The sequence below is a fragment of the Pipistrellus kuhlii genome, unplaced genomic scaffold (assembly GCF_014108245.1).
Source record: "Pipistrellus kuhlii isolate mPipKuh1 unplaced genomic scaffold, mPipKuh1.p scaffold_m20_p_3, whole genome shotgun sequence".
Classification (NCBI taxonomy): Eukaryota; Metazoa; Chordata; class Mammalia; order Chiroptera; family Vespertilionidae; genus Pipistrellus; species Pipistrellus kuhlii.
Genome location: NW_023425529.1, coordinates 151,952,239 through 151,974,863, shown reverse-complemented (window position 1 = coordinate 151,974,863; position 22,625 = coordinate 151,952,239). Strand labels below are relative to the sequence as shown.

At 38.3% G+C, this 22,625-nt stretch overlaps 1 protein-coding gene across 4 annotated transcripts in view; it reads right to left on the bottom strand.

Annotated features, from left to right (window-relative positions):
- The window catches only part of PCCA (propionyl-CoA carboxylase subunit alpha), a 348,233-nt gene that overhangs the window by 225,528 nt on the left and 100,080 nt on the right, over positions 1 to 22,625 (bottom strand). For all 4 annotated transcript variants that reach the window (XM_036454630.2, XM_045588766.1, XM_045588767.1 and 1 more), the window contains one exon: positions 12,844 to 12,975. In XM_036454630.2, coding sequence (XP_036310523.1) covers positions 12,844 to 12,975 — 132 coding nt within the window. The remainder of the gene's footprint in view (positions 1 to 12,843; positions 12,976 to 22,625) is intronic.

Here is a 22,625-nt window from a genome sequence, read left to right as displayed (position 1 = left end):
GCCTGTTCTGGCAGGGACTTAAGGAATTTGGTAGAGTTCCAAACGCCTTGCTCTATACAGAGGAATGATGACTCGGGTTTAAGTTTTAAGAAGATAATTCTACAAGGGATTAAGAAGTATAAATTGGTAGTTACAAAATACTCACAGGGATGTAAAGTATCTCACAGTAAAGGAAATACAGTCAATATTATAATCACTATGTCTGGTGCCAGGTGGGTACTAGACTTATTGAGGTAATCATTTTGTAACGTATATGTTTGTCTAACCACTATGCCATATACCTGAAAATAATACAAAATATTGAATAAAAACTTTAATTGAAAATTAATTTTTTAAAATTAAGCAGAAATACATTTTAGTCAACCTGCAGATGCATAAATGAGGAATAAGTTTTGTTATTAAAGGAAAAAAGAAAATTTTAAATATATGCAAAATTTAATATGTATTGTAGAAGGTAAAGAAAGTTATCTGTAATATATATAGTATGACCGCATCTACATTAAGACAGAAAAATACATTTGGATGCTCATAAAAACTTGCATTTGGGCACAAACAAAAAAATCAGCTTTAGTTACTACTTGAAAGTAGGATTGAGAGTTGAGGAAAGAAAGGAACTTTTATTTATCTTTGTATAATCTTAGATACACATTAAAAACTTTCAGCATAAAGATCAAAATTTCATACTTCATACTACTTTCATAATGTAAAAATTTAATCAATCACACTTGAAGGTGTTGTCCAAATTATCTAATTAACTATTTCCAGGCAACAAATGTTATCAAAACAAACTAGTATTCCAAAAATCTGTTTAAACTTTCCATAGCTCCTCTTTGCCTTAAAACCAAATTTAAATTTCTTGCTCTGATTTAAATACTTGATCCTTCCAGGGCCATCAGTTTCATCCCATCACTATCAACTTTGCACTTGACTCCCTATCGCAAAGCCCCGGCATTCTCCCAGCCTTTACACACCCTTCTCTTCTACCTCCTTTCGCCAAACCAACTCTATTACTATATGCCATGTACTAGGACCTGAAAAAGAAAAGCACTCTCCCAGCCCTCCAGTAATTTACAGGCTAGTGGAAAAGACAGACTTTAAATATGATTGCACAGCAACTAAAAAAAAATCATATTGAGATGCATGTTATACAGAAGTAGAGAGAGCTTATGACAGCAGGGGATCTCTAATTCAAAATCAGAGTTCCAGGACACTTCTCAGACATAGTGACTCTGAAAGGAGGCTAAGGAATGAAAGTATGATGGAAGTCAGCATGGCTGGGCCTGAAGAATGAGCCTACAGCAGAGTTAGCAGGCCTCACAGGCCACATGAAAGACTGAACTTCAGTCTAAAAGCAAGGAAATGAAGCCTCTCTCTGCCTGCATTTTGAAAATTTTTAGCCGGTAATATTATTACTATGTGTATTTCCTCCTCTCTGTACTTCCCTATCCCATTAAAATGTAAGCTCCATAAAGGCAGAAATCTCCATCTAGTTAGTTCAATGATATATTTCAAATGCCTAGTATGGTGCACACAACGGTTATTCAATAAACTGTTGTTGACGAAAGAATGGAATGAAGGAATGAACAAATGAATAGTTTAGACAGAGGTAAGAGATTATGAGTAGTCCTAGGTGGGAAGCAGTACTCTAAGTGAGAAAATCTCTTAAATGTTATATTCCAATGCCAATGTTACAACTACTCTTCTCCGGAGCATCAACGTTATAAGTGAATCAACTTATACCAAGGAGATGTAGTGGCTTGTTCAAATTCACATACCTAATGATATACAGCAAGGAAGTACCACACAGTAGTTCAGGGCAGGAGCTCAAGAACCAGGTAGGCTTAGGTTTTGGCCTCAGTTTAAAACAAAGCACTTTCCGCCAAAACTGGTTTGGCTCAGTGGATAGAGTGTCGGTCTGTGGACTGAAAGGTCCCAGGTTCGATTACAGTCAAGGGTATGTACATTGGTTGCAGGTACATTGGTTGCAGGGGGTGTGCATGAGGCAGCTGGTCAATGTTTCTCTCTCATCGATGTTTCTAGCTCTCTATCCCTCTCCCTTCCTCACTGTAAAAAATCAATAAAATATATTTAAAAAATAAAATTTTTTTAAAAATTAAATAAATAAAAAATAAAACAAAGTACTTCCCATAAAATATTGTTGCCACTGGGCAAAAGACCAAGCCCAATATTTACCCTGGTCTTTTAATTCTCAACCAAGCACTTTCTTCATTGCATCACGCAACTTCAACAATTGGAAAGTTAGGTTTCACAGAACCTATTCTTAAAAATCATATAGCTAGCAATACTCTGCAGTTTTTAAATAAATATCGCATTAATTTAAACAATCAAATTTTACATGGCAATAAATGTTCAAATTGAAGGGCTACAAGTTTAAGTTATACTAAAAATTAATACATAGCAGGTTAATTTCAATTTATAGATAATAAACTTTATTTAATAAAAATATAAATAAGTATTAAACTTTGTTATCAAATACACTTGATCTTTATTTATATAAAATACATTTCCTTGAAGCAAAGCATCATTCCTTCTTCACAAATCCAACTTGGCAATATATGAAGATAAAGCAAAACTTATTCTGTTTAACACTTATCTTTAAAGCATTCTTGAGACAGTTCTCAGAACTTTTAATTATATGATATACAATCAATATATGAAAATACTAAAGGGAATTATTTATTTTTTAAATTATATTTTATTGATATTTTACAGAAAGGAAGGGAAAAGAATAGACAGTTAGAAACATCGATGAGAGAGAAAGATCGATCAACTGCCTCCTGCACACCCCCTACTGGGGATGTGCCCATAACCAAGGTACATGCCCTTGACTGGAATCGAACCTGGGACCCTTCAGTCCACAGCCAATGCTCTATCCACTGAGCCAAACCAGTTAGGGCCTAAAGGTATTTAAAAAGCAGGTTCTGTTCAAGTATAATTGAATTACATTCTATAATTTACTTAAAATTTTTTCTAACAGGTGAAATAATCCCCCTAAAAGTGGAAGAAAACTATAATACAAAAATTTTAATATAATAAAACAAAATTGATGCTACTGATTCCCTTAGATAATTTTCAATCAAAATATTTAGAGTAGTTTTGGATTCATATCAAAAGTAATATAATTGAGCCCTAATTGGTTTGGCTCAGTGGATAGAATGTCGGCCTAAAGACAGAAGGGTCTCAGGTTTGATTCTGGTCAATGGCATATACCTTGGTTGCAGGCACATCCCCAGTAGAGGGTGTGCAGAAAACAGCTGATCTATGTTTCTCTCTCATAGATATTTCTAACTTTCTATTCTATTCCTTTACCTTTTCCTCTGTAAAAAAAAAAAAAAAAAAAATCAAAATATATATAATTTAAAAAAATAATATAATTGAGAAAATACAGAAAAATGAAAAATGTATTAGCGATAAGATGGCTTCAAACTGGGAGGTAGCAAAAAAGAAACAGTCCAGCAATATCAGATGACTCTATTCTTATAAACCAACAATTTTCAAACGCTGGTCCACAAGAATTTTTAAAACATGCAATACCGAACTATTTAGTCAGGGACACTGAACTCTTTAGTGTCAAATAAAAAATAAAAAAACAATAGCCAACACAACAGCCATCTAGAGTGAATGAATAAAAAAAAGTTTTTGTCACATCAGCAAAAAACACACTTTTGGTGTGCCACAGAATTTTAGTAATTAGTTTATGAGTGCCATGAGATAAAAAAGGTTGAAAATCACCATTCTAAATGATAAAAATCCTTGTGGTTCATTCTCTAATCCCAGTTTGTTTTGAAGGAAGACACACTTAGGGTCTGAAGTTATGGAACACTTCAGAACATTGACAAGGAAAGGGTTTCAGGAAAGTAATAAGCTATACAATTCCAAAACAGCAGTTCAAGAAATGGAAAACTAAGGGAAAAGCCAATGGGACCAGTAACCATTGCTTTTATTCCTCAATTTCAACAACTTTTCTTTCTTTTTTAAAAAAAAAATATTTTATTGATTTTTTACAGAGAGGAAGGGAGAGAGATAGAGAGCTAGAAACATCGATGAGAGAGAAACATCAACCAGCTGCCTCCTGCACACCCCCCACTGGGGATGTGCCGGCAACCAATGTACATGCCCCTGACTGGAATCGAACCCGGGATCTTTAGTCTGCAGACCGACTCTCTACCACTGAGCCAAACTGGTTTTGGCTATTTCAGCAACTTTTCATTGAGTGAGCTCTATCATCCAACCCAAGAATAAACAGTAAAAAATTCTGTTTTATAGAGACATGATGAGAGGGATGGGTGATATTGCTATAACAAAATAAGTAGAATATATATAAACGCGCTCACAAAAATTGGGTGCATTTTCTGCAAGCCAAATATATTTGTAAACTCACCTGGGAGGCAGCAAAGCCCAGCAGCTAAGAGTAAAAGTGCTGGAGTCAGAAAACTGGGCCCCAACACTGGCTCTGTGACAGTGAACGGGCTACCTACCCATGTGCCACTCTGGTGTCCTCATCTGTAAGATGGAGATAATAACTGTATCTTAATCTCACAGGGTTATTGAGAAGATGAAATTAATTAAGGCTGAAACACACCAGAACACTCAATTAAGATTGGCCATCTTAAATTGGGCAGGCCACTATTCCAAACTACCAAGATTGTTCCTTTCTAATCTTGGTAGTTTGGGGTGATGGCCTGCCTGGTCTTGGTTTTGTGTCCTGTGGTCATCATTCATCTTCTGAACCCGTACAACATAGAACTAATACTAGCACTACAATACTGCAAAAAAAAAAAAAAAAAAAAAAAAAAAAAAAAAAAAAAAAAAATTGTGCATGCATCTCCCATGCACTTCTCTGGTTCAGATTATCTGGGTCCTCATTATTGCTGGTGGGCAGGGAAGCAAAAGCTGTAACAAAGACAGGTAAATACAAATAGATCTCCTTGGTGCTAAACACCTAGTTTATTTCCACAGTAATGTTAGTAACAAATACTGACTCTGCTGTCCACGATTCAGACCATACTTCTTTCTCACTATAGTCAGCCTACTTACCAACCCTGAATTTTGTATTTACTGGGCGCGACTCCTGCTAGGCATTCTCATGGGAAGCTACTTAGGAGTTCACTTTCCTCTGCTGGCTCCAGAGCACATCGGCAACTGTTTTTGCAAAATCAAATCAAATCATTGTTTCAAGACACTATGGTACTCTATCTATACACACACACAAAAAAAATCTTCAAACTATTCTGCATTCATATATAAAGTAAAGTAAAACTTTCAACAATCGCGGGTTCAGGAAATAGGTTCCAGCCGACTGTTTTTCCGGATAACTGTGAGTCAAGCAGAAGACTGTTTTAATATATTTTTTTAATCTTTCTAAAATTTACTATATGTTTCTATAATTGCAAAACAACACACTAAATATAACTGATTTTTTTCAAAACTATAAAGTCTTTGTGGCATCATCAGAAAAGTTATTCTTGGTTTAGCAGAGAAAAGGGATACCGTACTTTGTAATTACTAGGACACAGCTTTTGAATGTTTGTGGTTTTCATTTTAATGATTTACTTCACAGTAGTTTCTGTTCTTGTTATTCTGCTCTTTCAGCTAAAGCAAGAGCACCATTTTTAAAATCTGGCTAATTAGCTGTCCTGGCCAATTTGGGTCAGTGGTTAGAGTGTTAGCTCTCGCACTGAAGGGTCTTGGGTTCAATTCCCAGTCAAGGGCATGTATCTCAGCTAAAAGCTCAGTCTCTAGTTCTGGAAGGGCATGTGCAGGAGGCAACCAATATATGTGTCACTCTCACATCAATGTTTCTCTCTTCCTTTCTCCCTCTTTCTCCATCCCCTCTTCCACTCTATCTAAAAACAATGAAAAAATATCCTCGGGTGAGTATTAAATAAGTAAAATAACATAAAATCTGGTGAATTGAGTGATAAAAACAATTACTATTTTAAACTTACACTTTACAAACCTCATTCAAATACATTATTATACTCTGCTCTGAGATGTAAATGGGTATTCCTTCCTCTCAGGAAAACAAGAACTCAAGACAAGTTTAATGAATTACCCCCAAGATAAGATGATAAGGATTACAATCAAATGCAGCAATTTAATCATTAGTGACTCCTCCCTCTGCTTCACATCCACCATCTAAGAGATCACATGATCCTATAGATTCAACTTCTCCCATCTCTCTCCAATCATCTACTTTGCTCCATCTTGATATGTTATTTTAGGCCCCTTATCATTTCTTGCCTGGGTTAAAGGAGGAACACTCTAATTCATCTACCTGCTCCTGTACATTTCCTGTGTCACAAACCAAAGTAAGTTTTCCATTTCCACAACTGTATCATGTTAACTTTTCTATCATTTAACTTTTCTCCATTCAGAGGCTCCCAAAGCCACAAGAATAAACATCCAAACCCAGTCGCACAACATTCAAGTCATACATATCTGGATCTTAAATCTATCTCCAGCTCATTTACTACAGACCTCACACTGCATCCCAGCAGTTTTCTAAAGCCCACACGCTCCCTCAGCCCCAAGATTTTACAATAGTATTATTTTCACTGACTGTAGAGCTGTGTCTCCATCATCATCCTCACTTCTTAACTAACTCATTACTACTCAAACTTCAAGCTTCCCTCTGGCACCTGGGACCCAGGCTTCTCTCAAGCCTCCAGCAGGCACCCAGGACATGGGCTTCCCTCGAAGCCCCTGCTTTGTCTGGTCTAATTAGCATATTATGCTTTTATTATTATAGATTATTGCACATGATTTTTAAAAGAGTGTGGTAAACTCTCTCCATGTAACCTCCATAAAACATTCTAAATATTAAATTGAGGGGGGAAAATTTAATGACAAATGTAACAAAATGAAGCCACATTAATCTGCTCAAGTCAGAGGGGAAAATTACTTGGTGAAAGAAAGTAGAATATAATATAGTTGCCAAGAAAAAGAATTTAATCTTAAGTATAAAACAAGCTAATATTTTTTTTTATTGATTTTTTACAGAGAGGAAGGGAGAGAGATAGAGCTAGAAATGTCGATGAGAGAGAAACATCGACCAGCTGCCTCTTGCACACCCCCTATCGGAGATATGCCCGCATCCAAAGTAACATGCCCCTGACCGGAATCGAACCTGGGACCTTTCAGTCCGCAGACCGATGCTCTACCACTGAGCCAAACCGGTTTCAGCCAAGCTAATATTTTTAATCCCTAAGGATTTAAAACAAAAATGTCTATAAGCACCACATTCATTCTTCCAATGCAAAAGTAAAGCTAATGTAGTTGCCAAAACCACAAAGTTTTCCAAAAATGTACACTGAATATCTGCATCAGCAAGCCTCTATTTTCATAGATATCCTGAAAGGTTATCTTTTACCTAACAAATCTAAGTTACAAAATGTGAAAAGTACTGTCATTCCAAATGAATATGGAATTACTACACAAGAAATTTCAATTAATAATCACATCTGAAAGAAAAAATACCCATAGACTCATATTGAAAATAGCAACCTGGAAATAAAGCTAATATTCAAACTCAGAGAAACAAAGGGCATTTCTTGAAAACACTTTTAAATGCTTACCTGAAAACTATAACCTGCAAGTTCAATTGTGGCTTAAATTAAACCAGACGATAAGTGTTAAGCACTATAAACCATAGTTAAAGTTAACACAGATAATGAAAACCTATCATTATTTGAAAATATAATAGGGTCTTTAAAATCACCTATAACACACAGGGAGATAAATTTGAAAAAATAAATATTTATTTTCTTCTACAATACTTTCTTACTTTTCCCTATTTTTCAAATTAGCAGTGGTTGCAAATAAATATAAACTGTCAAATGCAACCTTCCTGGAAAAAAATAAATAATTTGTTGAACAGGCAAAACCAAGTGAATTACCTACTACAGTAAAGATTACCATCTCTTTGAACTTCCACAGAAATCTGCTAATAGCTTCAGTTAAAGGTCCTATAAGCAAAAACTGCACTGCTTTGGGGATGCAAAGCACAGAATAGGGAATATAATCAATAATCCTATCTAATAAAAGAGCAATAAGCAAACTGACCATCACTCCAACACGCAAGATGGCTGCCCCCATGTGGACACAAGATGGCCGTCACAAGAGGGTAGTTGGGAGGGGCCAGGCCTACAAGGGAGGGCAGTTGGGGGTGACCAGGCTGGCAGAGGAGGGAAGTTGGGGGCAACTGGGCCTGTAGGGAAGGGCAGTTGAGGGTGACCAGGCCTGCATGGGAGGGCAGTTAGTGGTGATCAGGCCTGCAGGAGAGGGCAGTTAGGGGCAAACAGGCTGGCAGGAGAGCAGTTAGACATCAATCAGGCTGGCAGGGGAGTGGTTAGGGGGTGATCAGGCTGGCAGGCAGAAGCAGTTAGGGGCACTCAGAAAGGCATGCAGGTGAGCAGTTGGGAGCCAGCAATCTCGGATTGTGAGAGGGATGTCTCCCCTGCAGACCTGGGTCCCCCCACAACTGCCCTTCCCTGCAGGCCCAGTCACCCCCAGCTTCCCTCCTCTTCCCTCCTCTTCCCTCTAGTCACCCCTAACTGCCTTCCCTCTAGTCACCCCTAACTGCCCTTCCTTGCAGGCCTGGCCCCTCCCAACTGTCCTCCCCTGCTGGCCATCTTGTGGCAGCCATCTTGTGTCCACATGGGGGCAGTCATCTTGTGTGTTGGAGTGATGGTCAGTTTGCATATTACTCTTTTATTAGATAGGAGGTCTGGTGCACGGGTGGGGGCCAGATGGTTTGCCCTGAAGGTTGCCCTGGATCAGGGTGGGTGTTCCCTTGGGTGTGGGTGGCCTGGGTGAGGGGCCTGTGGTGGTTTGCAGGGCAGCCATGTCCCCCCGCAACACAAGTAGAGGCCCTGGTATCTGGGATTTATTTATCTTCTATAATTGAAACTTTGTAGCCTTGAGCAGAGGAGGCTAAGGCAAGCCAGGGCTGCAGAAGCTTGGGTTCCTCCATTGCCAGGGAAACCCACGCCTCCTGCTCGCTCCATGTCCACAGCCATTTAGGTTGGGTTAATTTGCATACTTGCTCCTGATTGGCTGGTGGATGTGGCTTTTAGATGTAGCAGAGTAATGGTTAATTTTCATATTACTCTTTTATTAGATAGGAGGACTGGTTGATGTTTGTATTTGCCCTGACTGAGGATAGAACCAGCACTCTTAGAATATTAGGAAGACACTTTAACCAACTGAACTACCTAGACAGGAGAACTCTTGGATTTTCTGATCAGACTTGAAAATGTTTAGTATTAGAAAAAACCTTACTAATTATTAGCTAAACTTTCCTTGTAACAAAATATCCTCAAATTTTTTTGTTCTAAGTACATATGTCAAAGCTCACATGGAAGAAGATAGGCATGCGATTTATACATTCATCTTAATGCTAGCTACAGGAGCTAGTGAGTTCAGGTTTCATCAAGTTGGTATCCAAATAGGGCAAAATTTGCCTTGAAACCCTTATTACAATCTTCAGAACTTTCCTCTCTGCCTTGACTTATTTCATTCAAGAGAGTCTGATTCTGGGAGAGATCTCTCCAAATCACCAAGGCACTACCCATTGCCAGGTGTGCAATGAGAGATGGCCAATTATTAGATTACTCAAATTCATGTTCTTATCTTTCTAAATGACATAATTTCACTAAGGATCATTTAAAATTATAGCAAATTCTTTTTTCTTTTAATTGTTGACAGTATTATTGATTTTCCAAATCCCACCCCCCTTTACCTACCTCCTCCTAATAGACTCTTTCTGTAAACCATTGATATGAACGGTTCATTTAAGAGGTACCTTACAGGGGAAAAAAAGGAAGCGATATCTCAAATACCTAGTGTTCTGCTTTTTTTTTATTATTAAAATGAGAAAGCTTCAAAAAATAATTCAGATTTCAAAATTGTTTCTTTACAAGGAAGTCAAGTTCATAGGAAGAGGAAAGACATAGGAAAAGCCCAGTGAAAAACTTCAAACTTTCTTAAACTTGATGGTCTTTATCCTGCTATTCCTTTCCATCCTATGCTCCTCCCTGTTCCTCTATCCTGCTCCCTTTTTTTTCTGGCCAGAAACCCTGAAAGCATCATTTCCTTTTTAAATTAAGTCCTGTTAAAACAGGGCCTCTGCAGCTGAATTAAAGCCTTGGTCTCATTCTGAACTGAGAGCCATTAACAAAGACTTTCCAAAACCTACACAAAATAGAAATTTACAGAGAAGTTGAAAATACTCAAGGAAAGTATAATCTGGGGTCCCTAGATTTCTATCACTTTACTCATATTTCTAGTAAGAACCTCACATAAAATATTAGATTAAAGAAGAGAATAGAAAGACCATGAGAAGGACTTGAGACTTCTAATTACAATAGAAATCAGACTTAGAAAAACTGTATATGATGGACAATGTCCCTGGCAGGCTACTACCAAAATCTTTCCACTGGAAATAGGTTATACTAGCAATGAAAGGATAAATCCATTGGAAACTTCAGAGATGGGCTCTTTAATATCTTTAGGCAGCACTTAGGAGTAGACTCCAAAGCATTTGTGACCCTGGCTCTCTCCTCACATTTTGTGAGAAGCCGTAAGCCAAAAATAGAAAATATCATAAACAAGCAAAACCCGGATGGAACTACCCACGTTGTCAGATCTTCAAATCAAATACCTATTTCCCATTTTACCCATCAACTCAAAAGAAGAAATTTTACTAATTATTAATTACTAATACAAGTAGTACACTATTAACCTTAAACCCTGCCATTGTTACACAAGCTTTCTCTCTCTGAGTCAACAAAGTGCTCAGATAATGTGTCTCTCTGACACTCTTCACATTTCCGATGTCCCAGCCCACAACGGTCACCTTTGCACTTTTATTCAAGGAACATTCCTTCTTCCTATGAGACATTACATTCACTGACTTCATAAGAAAGAATCTACAGTACAAATAGAAATTCCAGATCAAATCCTCTACTAATGACCTCTTCCTTGAACACCCTGAGGACTCTGCCATTCTTCATCAAGATAGAATTAATTTAGATTCAGATTCATTACTACCCTTGTGACTAAATCAAGCCCAAATTAAAGATTTAAAGAAATTCAAATGTATTGTTAGAAAAACAAAACAAAACTATTATAATGGCAGAAATATTGTGTTGACAAGCTCAAGGTTCATAATGATCTATTCAAACCACTATACAAACTTGCACAACTCTCTAAAATGAGGAGGTAAAGGTCTAAAATCCAAAAATTGACAGCCTAATGAAGCAAAGATTTGTCATGTATTGCTCAGTGTCTTTCAAGCTACAAGCAAGGTGTGGGCCATAGTGCATTTTCAATTGGAGGTGAAACTAGGACAATTTTAAGCTCATTCCCATGGTTGACAAATTTATTTCCTTGTGGTTATAGGACAGTGGGCCCCATCTTTTTGCTGGCTCTTGGATGGAGATCAGATGCTGGGATCTTTTGGACACTCAGCCAGGCTGAGGGACCCCACTGGTACATGAATTCGTGCACCGGGCTTTTAGTATTGTAATAACTCTGTATGGTATCAGATAGGTACTAGAGATATAGGGGTAATCACTTCATAAATGCCTAATCATGGCATACACCTGAAATTAATGTAATATTGTATGTCAACTGTATTTTAAAAATAAAAAATAGAAATGAGGGTGAGGAGAATTCTTCTAAGGCATGTTGGCTGTGAAATGGAAGAGAGAACTAAGATAACAACTGAAAAGAGACAAGGGTTATAATGTTCTATGAAGAGAAGGAACACATATTTCTTTCCATTAAATTGGAAACGCAATCATGTGAGGGATCATGAGTTCCTCATTTATCACTATGTCCTCCCCTCTTAGCCAGGGATCAGTACACTTCTTGAGTGACCAAGCATTTTTTATCTCAATTGTAAAGGAAAGGAGCCAAAAAACAAAGAAGAGCTTTAAGATACGGAACAGAGAAAAGTTAATCAGTGAAGACTGTAGTCCCTAAAGGCTATAAAGGTTATGAAGAGAGAAAGGGGTGGGGAGAATGGGAGGGAGAGTGGATGAATAAAGATTTAGGTAAATATGAGCAAGAAGCTGAAAATATTTTTCTTCTTTAATTTTTTTTTTTCAATTGCAGTTTACATTCAATATTATTTCATATTAGTTTCAGGTGTAAGCATAGTGGTTAGAAGGAAGCTAAAAATTTTAATAACCAGGGACCAAGCAATGCATGAAATGATCCTGCACAAGGAACTATCCAGTCCAAAAAGGAACAATAAGGAACACTGAGATGGAGACTTCTTTCAGACTAACTCTAGTCGCAAGGTTAAAATCTACATAGGGATGAGGGTGGGAACAGGGAAATGGACACACTGCAATGTCTGCATTCTGCCTTAGAAGCCTTCACCTACAGAAGCTGCTTGCTAGTTCAGGAGTTATGTTTGGGATCTATAGTCATTCATAGTTATACCACTTTCCACCAGAAGCATATTTAAACTGCACATTTTATGCATATGAGTGAAAGCTCAATATAAAGATATACAGAACATCATAAGGTTTCAAATAATAAATATATACCACCATAAATAAAATCCAGAGATCTGACAGCACATTTTTTAAATCACTAAGTTTTTTCCTGTGAAAGTATAAGCCAATCTCGATCTTTAAATACAATGCTTAAGTGGCTTCTTCCTCTTTTTAACTTATGCCATTTAAAATAATTCAAGTGAAAACAACATTGACATTTTAGCTACACATGTATATTTATAAAAGCAAGAATTGCATTTTATCTTACACTGAGAACATGTGCTATAAAGACTAGAGTAAAATAGATTCTCACCTTGACTACTCCATCAAAGCCAGGAATTGTGTTAACCTTTGCTTTCTTAGCTAGTAATTTGCTTTCAATCTTGTCACCCATAGCTTGAATAGCATGTGTGTCAGGTCCAATGAAAACGACATTTTCTGCTGCCTGTGGAGAAATAAAGTAGAAATTTGTAACAAAAACATTATGGTGCTTAATATGGAGTCACAATTTTTAAAAAGAAAGACCTATATATAAACTTACTAATTACTTACATACCAAAAACAATTTGAAAGCAAGCGTTTCAGCCAATATATTAAAATATATAATACTGTAGTGTGTATAGTAAATGTGCACAAAGATATATGAAACAGAAGATCCTGAGAGGATCCAAGATGGCTGCGCCCAGGTGAACACCTAGCCGCAGCCGCACACAACAATTTCAATAAAATACAACTAAAATATAAAACGGACATTGCCCAGAACTACAGGAAGGTTGACTGACTGGAAATTCTACAGCGAGAAGCAAGGAGAAAACCAGAAGGAGGCGCGGAGGAGCTGGAAAAGCCCAAGGTACGGAGACGCGGCGCGCGGAGAGGACGGAGCCAGAGAGGAGGGAGGCCGAGTGCCTGGCGGGCGTTCCCGAGCGGAAAGGAGAGAAAAGCTCCGACTGTGCTGGGCCCCCAACTGCTCTGAACCCGGTTCTGGGCCAGACCCCGGGGACTCAGGCTCTGCCATAGGGAGCCGGGCTGTAAGGCGGAACCCCGGGGAGAGGCGAAAGGAGGTCCCGGAGGCGCGCACACGGCGCGCAGAGAAGGGACAGTCGGTTGTGCCGCGAGATTGCCCTGACGGGAGGGAGACTGGGGCTCCAGACTGCTCTGAACGCCACCTCCAACTCCACTTCCAACTGAACTGAACCCCAATACCGGGCTCATTAGGGGAGAGCATAGACTGTTTGGCAACAGGCGAAAATCAAGGGCACCTTTCTCTCAGAGGCGCCGGCAGCGAGCACTGAAGGACCCGCATAGGGCGGGGCTGACAGAAGCCAAAGCTGCAGGCTCCACCCTGAAACCGCGTCCCATCAGTAACTGCGAAATGCGACAACAAAATAGATCACAAACGAAAGAAATGGAGGACAAAAAGCGTCTGGATATAGAGTTCAAATCTACGCTTATAAGGTTTTTCAAGAATTTCCTAGAAAAGATGGATAAGGCCTATGAGGATATGAAAAGAGATCAACTAGAATTAATAAGGAGTCAACAAGAAATAAAGAATACATTGTCTGAAATAAAAAATATTTTACTGAGTCCTAAAAACAGAAGGGAAGATCGCAAGAATCAAGTCAAAGATTTGGAACATAAAGACCCAGAAGACACTCCTCCACAGAAGCTAGAAGGCAAGAGAATCCAGAAAATTGAAGATAATGTAAGAAACCTCTGGGACAACTTCAAGCGAACCAACATCAGAATTATGGGGGTCCCAGAAGATGAGAGAGAGCAAGATATCAAAAACATACTGAAAGAAATAGTGACAGAAAACTTCCCCTACCTGGTGAAAGAATTAGACTTACAAGTCCAGGAAGCGCACAGAACTCCAAACAAAAGGAATCCAAAGAGGACCACACCGAGACACATCATTATTAAAATTCCAAGAGCAAAAGACAAAGAGAGAATATTAAAAGAAGCAAGAGCAAAGAAGGTAGTAACCTACAAAGGAGCACCTATACGATTGTCAGCTGACTTCTCAACAGAAACCATGCAGGCCAGAAGGGAATGGCAAGAAATATTCAAGGTGATGAATAGCAAGAACCTACAGCCAAAAATAATCTACCCAGCAAAGCTATCACTCAGAATCGAAGGCCAGATAAAGAGCTTCACTAATAAAAAAAAGCTAAAGGAGTTCATCACCACCAAACCAGAATTATATGAATTGCTGAAGGAGGTTCTTTCAGAAGAGAAAGTAAACAAAGATAAAAATTATGAACAACAAATACATAACTATCAACAAGTGAATATAAAAACCAAGGAAATTAAAAAAATCTGATGAACAATATTAACTGTTGAATATAATAGAATCAGAGGTATGGAAGGGGAGTGAACTGATGATTCTTGGGGAAAAGGGGAGAGGGGGGCGTGGGAAGAGACTGAACATAAACTGTGCACCTATGGATGAGGACAATGGGGAGAGGGGAAAGGGCAGAGGGCGGGGTGGGAACCTGGTGGAGGAGAGCAATGGTGTGTGGGGGGGGGAAAGGAATATTTGTAATAATATGAACAATAAAAACTTATTTAAAAAAAAAAAAAAAAAAAAAAAAAAAAGATATATGAAACAAAGTTTAGGTCAAGAAAAAAACAAAAACAATAAGAACTCTTGTTTGATATTAACAGAATTATTTGGAAAAGCAACTTCTATGGCATTATATTTATATACTAGAGGCCTGGTGCACAAATTCGTGCATGAGAGGGGTCTCTCAGCCTGGCCAGTGATTGGGGCTGATCGATGCCATTTCTCCGATAAGCGGCTGGAGGGAGGGACTGCAGGAGGTTGGCTGGCCGCAGGAGGTTGACTATGGGAGCACTGACCACCAGGAGCAGCTCCTGCATTAAGTGTATGTCCCCTGGTGGTCAGTGCGCATCATAGCTACTGATCAGTTGTCTAGTCATAACGGTCACTTAGGCTTTTATATAGATAGATGATAGATAGATAGATAGATAGATAGATCCCTACAATCTAGACAGTAAATTTACTTTTTAAATGCCTTATAAATCTTTGTATTCTCAATATAGCAAAATGCATAGTTCAACACAAGTATCCATTTTGAATGAATACCAACTCTGGGCCAGGCTCTGCACTAAATGTAGGAGATAATATAAATGAAAGTCACAGGATATCAGAGAAACAGACAAAATACAGAATGTTTATATCCTTGTGACTACTAGGAAGAAGTCAAGAATACAGTGGAAATTTACCAGATGGAGTTATCGTATCAATAAAAATTTCTCACCGAAACCAGTTTGGCTCAGTGGTAGAGTGTCAGTCTGTGGACTGAAAGGTCCCAGGTTTGATTCCGGTCAAGGGCATGTACCTTGGTTGCGGGCACATCCCCGGTAGGGGGTGTAAAAGAGGCAGCTGGTCGATGTTTCTCTCATCTACATTTCTAGCTCTCTATCCCTCTCCCTTCCTCTCTGTAAAAAAATCAATAAAATATATATTTTTTTAAAAAAAAAAAAAAAAGTGCGCACACATTAAAAAAAAAATTCTCTGCATAAATCCAGAAATGGATCCATATCTCTGTGTTTATCTATAATAATAAAAGCATAATATGTAAATCGACCAAACAGCAGAACAATTGTCTGGACAACCACGCTATGACACCCACTGGCACCAGGCCAGCCAAGGCAGGTGCAATGTGATTGGTTGGGGGCCCAGCCATCACCCCATGATTGCCCTGCAGAGGAAGGCCCAGGCCACTGGCTAGCAGGATAATCGATCAATCAGGGGGCCATTCGATCACCCCAAAGAGTGAGGCTCAGGCCACTGACTGTTGGGCTGCAGCTGATGTGGGGGGGGGGCCTCCCTCTATGGGGTGATCCATCGTGGAGCCCTGGCGAGGTGGGAGGACCTACCTCTTTAGGGCGATGGATCACAAGAACATAGGCCAGGTTGGGGTACTCCCCTTACCCACCCAAGTGCACGAATTTCATGCACCAGGCCTCTAGTATTATAATAAACAAAAATACTAATGAAGATAATACTAATTTGGGAACAAAAAAAATACTATATAATTAATGTCTTTATAGGGCATGGGTTAGAGAAGTAAAGGAGGGTTTGCTGAGGTACAAATATGAGGTCAGTAGGTAAAGAACTGAAGTTCAATATGAAGAAGGAAGACTAAATTGTATGCTAGACATCATCAGAGTAAGGTGCCTAATTGCTGGTTTTCCCATGACCTTCAGTCAGCATAAAGGATAAATAGCGCATTTTACATTTCATATTCTATCTATTGGCATTGCTTTCTGAAAGGACTCTTGGCTTAGGACAGGAGCTTCATTCTCCTGAGGAGACAATTACCCAGAAAACCTTCTGCAATGCAATGTGTTACTCAGATCACTCTTTCAGCCATTATGGTCCAAGCAGATTAAATCCACCCTTAGGAGAAAGTAAAACTGAGAAGCAACAAAAGGAATATATGAGGAGACAAATGAGATGACAACTTCAACTATGAAACTATGCAACTATGCACAGGCTGAGTGCAGATGCCTGTGAGGTAGTCAGATGGCCATATTCAGGAGGCAGAGAGAGAAGGCTAGAAATTATAAGTCCAGGCTGACATATGAATTTTTAAAGGCATCCAAAGTAGGAGGTGATTAAAAGTTGTACATGAAATCATTCAGATAAAATGTGTATAAAAGCTAATGCCTTTAAATCAGGATGTATTCTTTCCCTTCCCACTCACCCTCACCCCCCATCCAAAAGCAAGACACAAGGAAAGAAGCATTTTTTTTTTTACTAATGAATTTTTTTATTAAATTATTATCTGTGTACATATCTTACCTTTGCCCCCCTTCATACATCCCCTCCCTCCCCAGAGTTTTGTGTCCATTGGTTGTACTTATATGCATGTATACAAGTCCTTCAGTTGATCGAAAGAGGCATTTTTAGATTCTGAGTTTAAAGCATCCTCTTCTTTGTGTGACAACGAGGATAATAACCACCTTGCAAGTTTGACTGAAGGACTGAATAAAATAATAATGTAAAAATACCAAGCTGAGAGCCATACTTAGTTCTTGTCCCCTGTCCAGAAGTCCTAATACAAAGAGAACACTAGAATAAGACAGCGAGGTTCTCCAGATCCCAAAATACATTATAGGATCCCAAATACCTACAATTGCCACAAATGGCAGAATGCTAGATAAGCAAACTTTCAGCCATAGAGGATGCTCCATCAAATGTTTGTGTAATTTTATTAGTAGAACCTTATCTTACAAGTCTGATTGAAAGACTTTTTTTTTTAATTACAAAAAAAACACAAAACAAAACAAAAAAAAACCCCACACACATAATATAAAACACCATGAAAAGCAGAGCTGCTCTGTCAGAGGGGAAGTGGTGGTAGCACCTACATCTCCACATACTCTATGTCTCCATCCTGATAAGCTAGTCATTTTAGACCACAGCAATAATCATATTCATTCTTTTTATCCCAAATCTACAATCCACTAAACACGAAGTCATGAGAAGATAATTAAGTTCCAACTATCAATTGTCTTTACATATTCTCATTTAACAATCTAAAATGAAGGTATTTTTATTATAAATGCTGTTTTAAATACCACTGTGACAGGCAGATGTAATCAAGTAATCAGAATGCCTACACTGAAAAAGAGTTGAAGAACATAAATGAGAACACCTAAAATACATTATGATTATACAGTAAAACTTCTGATTAACAAGAGCTCAAGGACTAGGAACCACTGATTTACCAGATTTTTCTCAAGCATTTTAATTGGAAGAAAATGACCCCCAAATGCAAAATTACCAGGGGGAAAAAGCTCACATCAAGTATTTAGTGACTATTCTTTGTCCATTCAACACAATAAAAAATAGCTAGTAGTAAGCCAGGTAACTTGAATTGATGTTTCAATGAACTAACTTCCTATATATCTATATATTTTGGTCGTACTCCCTGTGTTAACCTTTAATTGGAATTAAAGCAAAATTAAAAAGCAGTATCCTGCCCTGGCCAGGTAGGTCAGGTGGTTAGAGCATCATCCCAATGCACCATGGTTGCTGGTTCAATCCCCAGTCAAAGCACATAAAAAAAGCAATCGATGAACGCATAAGTGGAGCAATAAATCAATGTTTCTCTCTCTGTCCAAAATCAGTAATTTTTTTTTTTTAAAAAAGAAGTATCCTAGCTGACTTCCATAATTCTTTGATCAAAAAAGCAAGGATGAGGTCAACATAAGATAGTATGGAGCATGTTTCAAAAGTCCTGAGTTCTTTACCAAATTCATTTGTGTGATTTAGAACTTAAGGCCAGAATTTACTCCACTGAATAAGATATTCAAGAAAAGAAAGTATGAAACAAAAATTTTAAATCCAATAAGAACAAGTATGAAGGTCAGGGAAAATATAACAAGCAAGAACTCATGACTTCTTTTTGAGGAACCTAACAGGACAAGTTTGCAAACTATGGCCTGCAGGACACATCAGGCCTGCTACCTGTTTCTGTACAGTCCACAATCTAAGAGTAAATTTTACATTTTTTATTGTTTAAAAAAAATTTTTTTATAAACACTATATAATGATATGTGGCAATTATATAAAACTGAAAAACAGTTTTATTAAAGACCAGCCAGGCTCATTAGTTCACATGTTGTATGACTAGTTTCTCACCACCAGGATAAGGCTGAGTACTTATAAGAGATCGTATGGCCTACAAAGACAAAAGAATTTGCTGTCTGGACCTTTACAGAAAAAGTTTGTCCACTCCTATACTACAGGATGAGCTTCAGAATACCAAAATGACTAAAGACATCAACAGAAAGTGCCTGTGGTTACTTGTAGAATAAAAATTAATGAAGGCTAAGGAAAGAATACACTACATACTAGCTATATTTTCTGACAATATACACATAACACAACTATTTTTAAATAAGAAAAAAAGATGATATGTAAAACTTTAATATTTTCAGTAATATTAGTACTTATATTGTCATTGTGAAATTGCTATGTGTATACTTCAGACTAGATAAATATGAATCAGAATTCTAAATAAGAAATAATGAAGACACAGAGGTAACAAAAGAGAATTTAAGTAAAAGTTCTGCAATTTTAAATTTTTATTAAAAGTATCACTAATGATGCCTAAACCGGTTTGGCTCAGCGGTAGAGCGTAGGTCTGTAAACTGAAAGGTCCTAGGTTTGATTCCGGACAGAGGCATGTATCAATACATTGGTTTCGGGCACATCCCCGATAGGGGGTGTGCAAGAGGCAGCTGGTCGATGTTTCTCTCTCATCGATGTTTCTGGCTCTCTGTTTCTCTCCCTTCCTCTCTGTAATAAAATCAATAAAATTTAAAAAAAAAAAGTATCACTAATGAATTATTTATGCCTCATTAAAAATATAGACTATATTTAATCACACTTTTATTACATGCTAGAAAAAAATCTTATATTTTATTGATATAGCATGTTTATTATATATTAAACTTGTGTTATATAATTTGGGGTTGGGTGAGCATTATTATATTACATATATTGAATATATTGGCTTTACATGTTCTGTTAAGGTAACATAATTAACACAACACATGCTATCCTATACAGTAAAAGGTTAACATGCAAATCGACCTAATGGCAGAATGACCAGTTGCTATGATGCACACTGACCACCAGGGGGAAGACGCTCAACATAGGAGCTGCCCCCTGGTGGTTAGTGCACTCCCTCAGGGGGAGCGCCGCTCTTTGCTGGAGAGCACAGAGGCAGTGGCACAGCACTAAGGATGGCCGACTGCTGGCTTAGGCCTACTCCCGTCAGTGGAACATCCCCTGAGGGCTCCTGGACTGTAAAAGGGTGCAGGCCAGGCTGATGGACCACCCTCACCTCTTGTCCTAAGTGCAAGAATGTGGTGCACTAGGCCTCTAGTATGTAATAAACATATATACCATAAAACGTTTTTTAAAACTTGTTATGTTTTTTTCCCCCCTAGCCCCACAAACTAAAAAGCCTAGAAACAATGGCCATCAATAGCAATGACCATGCCTGGCATCCAACTGTGGTCTCTAAATACCATTAAAATAAACCAATGTATTTTAAAAAGATGGCTGATTAAAGGTCTGGAGCAGGAAACGTAAAACATGAGCCTAGAATAACTTGTCAGAACAGAGAGCAAGAAAGCTATAAAAGATTATGAGGTCAACTCAAAAAGACTATGAGCCAATGTAGACTCCACTGACCAAAGAGGGACAACTTGAACTTCACTAATAATTCCAACAGATTTAAGCCCACAAAATAGGTTTAAATATATGCCTGCATAATGATAACTTTTTAAAGGAACAAGTTAACTTTGAAGAATAAGGAATCAATTAATCACACCAAAAACTAGTAAATAAAAGGGCTTTTTTTTTTTTTTTACTTATTAAATAAATAGAAAATAGTGCATTTTCATGTTTGGCTGGGATGCTTCAGTAGACCATTATTTTGTACAAAGTGAAGTGGTAATGACTGCTGCCACTACAGGTTAAGGTAGAAGTACAAAAACGTCAGCTTCACTGGCTTGGACAGTCGAGATCATAACCTTCACAGGATCACTACTTCCAAAACACTCAAATTTTGTTCTTTTTATGAGGCCCAAGAAGAGCTCATGAGGATGGTGGCAGAAGGGCTGGCTGATGTAACACACAGTAAGGAATTCCCGTCTTACTAATTTTTTAAAAGAAAAAGGATCTTCCCAATGCCGCGAGCACTGTTGGACTGACTGGCATGCTGACCAATCCACGATGAAACCAGAAATCAACATAGAGAATTCATCTTCCTCCCACTTTCTTTCTCTCCCTTTCACCACCTCCACTTACCTCACCTGTGGCAAATTGTGCTCACTAAGCTTTTGGTCACAGGGTATAACATTATGTTTGTAAATGTGCCAGACCCAACCAGCAAACAGATTTCTTATTTAATATAAACAGTGTTGTTCCTAATGAAGCCACTTCTGGTACTTCTACAATGTTATTCACCTTTCCTTTTTTTTTTTTTTTTTTTTAAGTTAAAAAAAAAACAAAAAATAAAACACCTTAGTTTAATACAAGGAAGGAATTTTAGGCAAGTTGGCACCTGGGCTCCAAAGAACTATTGTATAAAAGAGAAAACCGCCGAAACCGGTTTGGCTCAGTGGATAGAGTGTTGGCCTGGGGACTAAGGTCCCGGGTTCGATTCTGGTCAAGGGCATGTACATTGGTTGTGGGCACATCCCCAGTGGGGGGTGTGCAGGAGGCGGCTGATCGGTGTTTCTCTTCATTGATGTTTCTGTCTTTCTCTCCAACTCTCTCCTCCTCTCTGTAAGAAATCAATAAAATATATTTTTTAAAAATAAAAATAAAAGAGGAAACCCTCCTTCTCTCATATTCTGAAATACTTGTGAAAACTATTTAGTGGTTAGTTTTAATTTGCACTCAGTACTTGTTAAAATAATCACTAAAAATAAAAGAGAAAGAACATCTGGGCTTCCGGGCAAGACGGCAGCGTAGGCCAACAAGGTACTGCAATTGAGTCCTCCCACAAACACATCAAAATTACACTAAACTACAGAACAATCATCATTCAGAACTGCTTGAAATCTGGCTGGATGGAAATCCTACAAGTAAGGAATTAAAGAAGCCACATGGAAAGGGATAGGAGGGGCAGATATGTGGAACAGACTGGGCCCATACCCACATATGGCAGATAAAAATTAGATGGAATATCTGGGCTATAGAGGTCCCCTGAGTATGAGGGGGTCCCACCCCTGCAGTAGGCTCCCAGCTCAGGGTTCCAGAGGCAATAAGAGAAGTTCCCTTAACTTCTGCCTGTAAAATCCAGCAGGGATTGAGTTGAATCTGAAGAAGATGGAGGACTGCTAGCCAGGCAATTCCTTTTAAAAGGTCAGTGCATGGACTTTGATTCACTACCTTTGAGCTTCAGAATGGGGCAGCAGCTTGAAAGGCACCACAGACATACAGGGAGGAAATGAACTGTCCAGCATCAGGGCAAGAGCTAGGGGCAGCTTTCTCACAGACAAAAGTACTGGCAGAGGTCACTGTTCCTTTGAAGAGCCCTC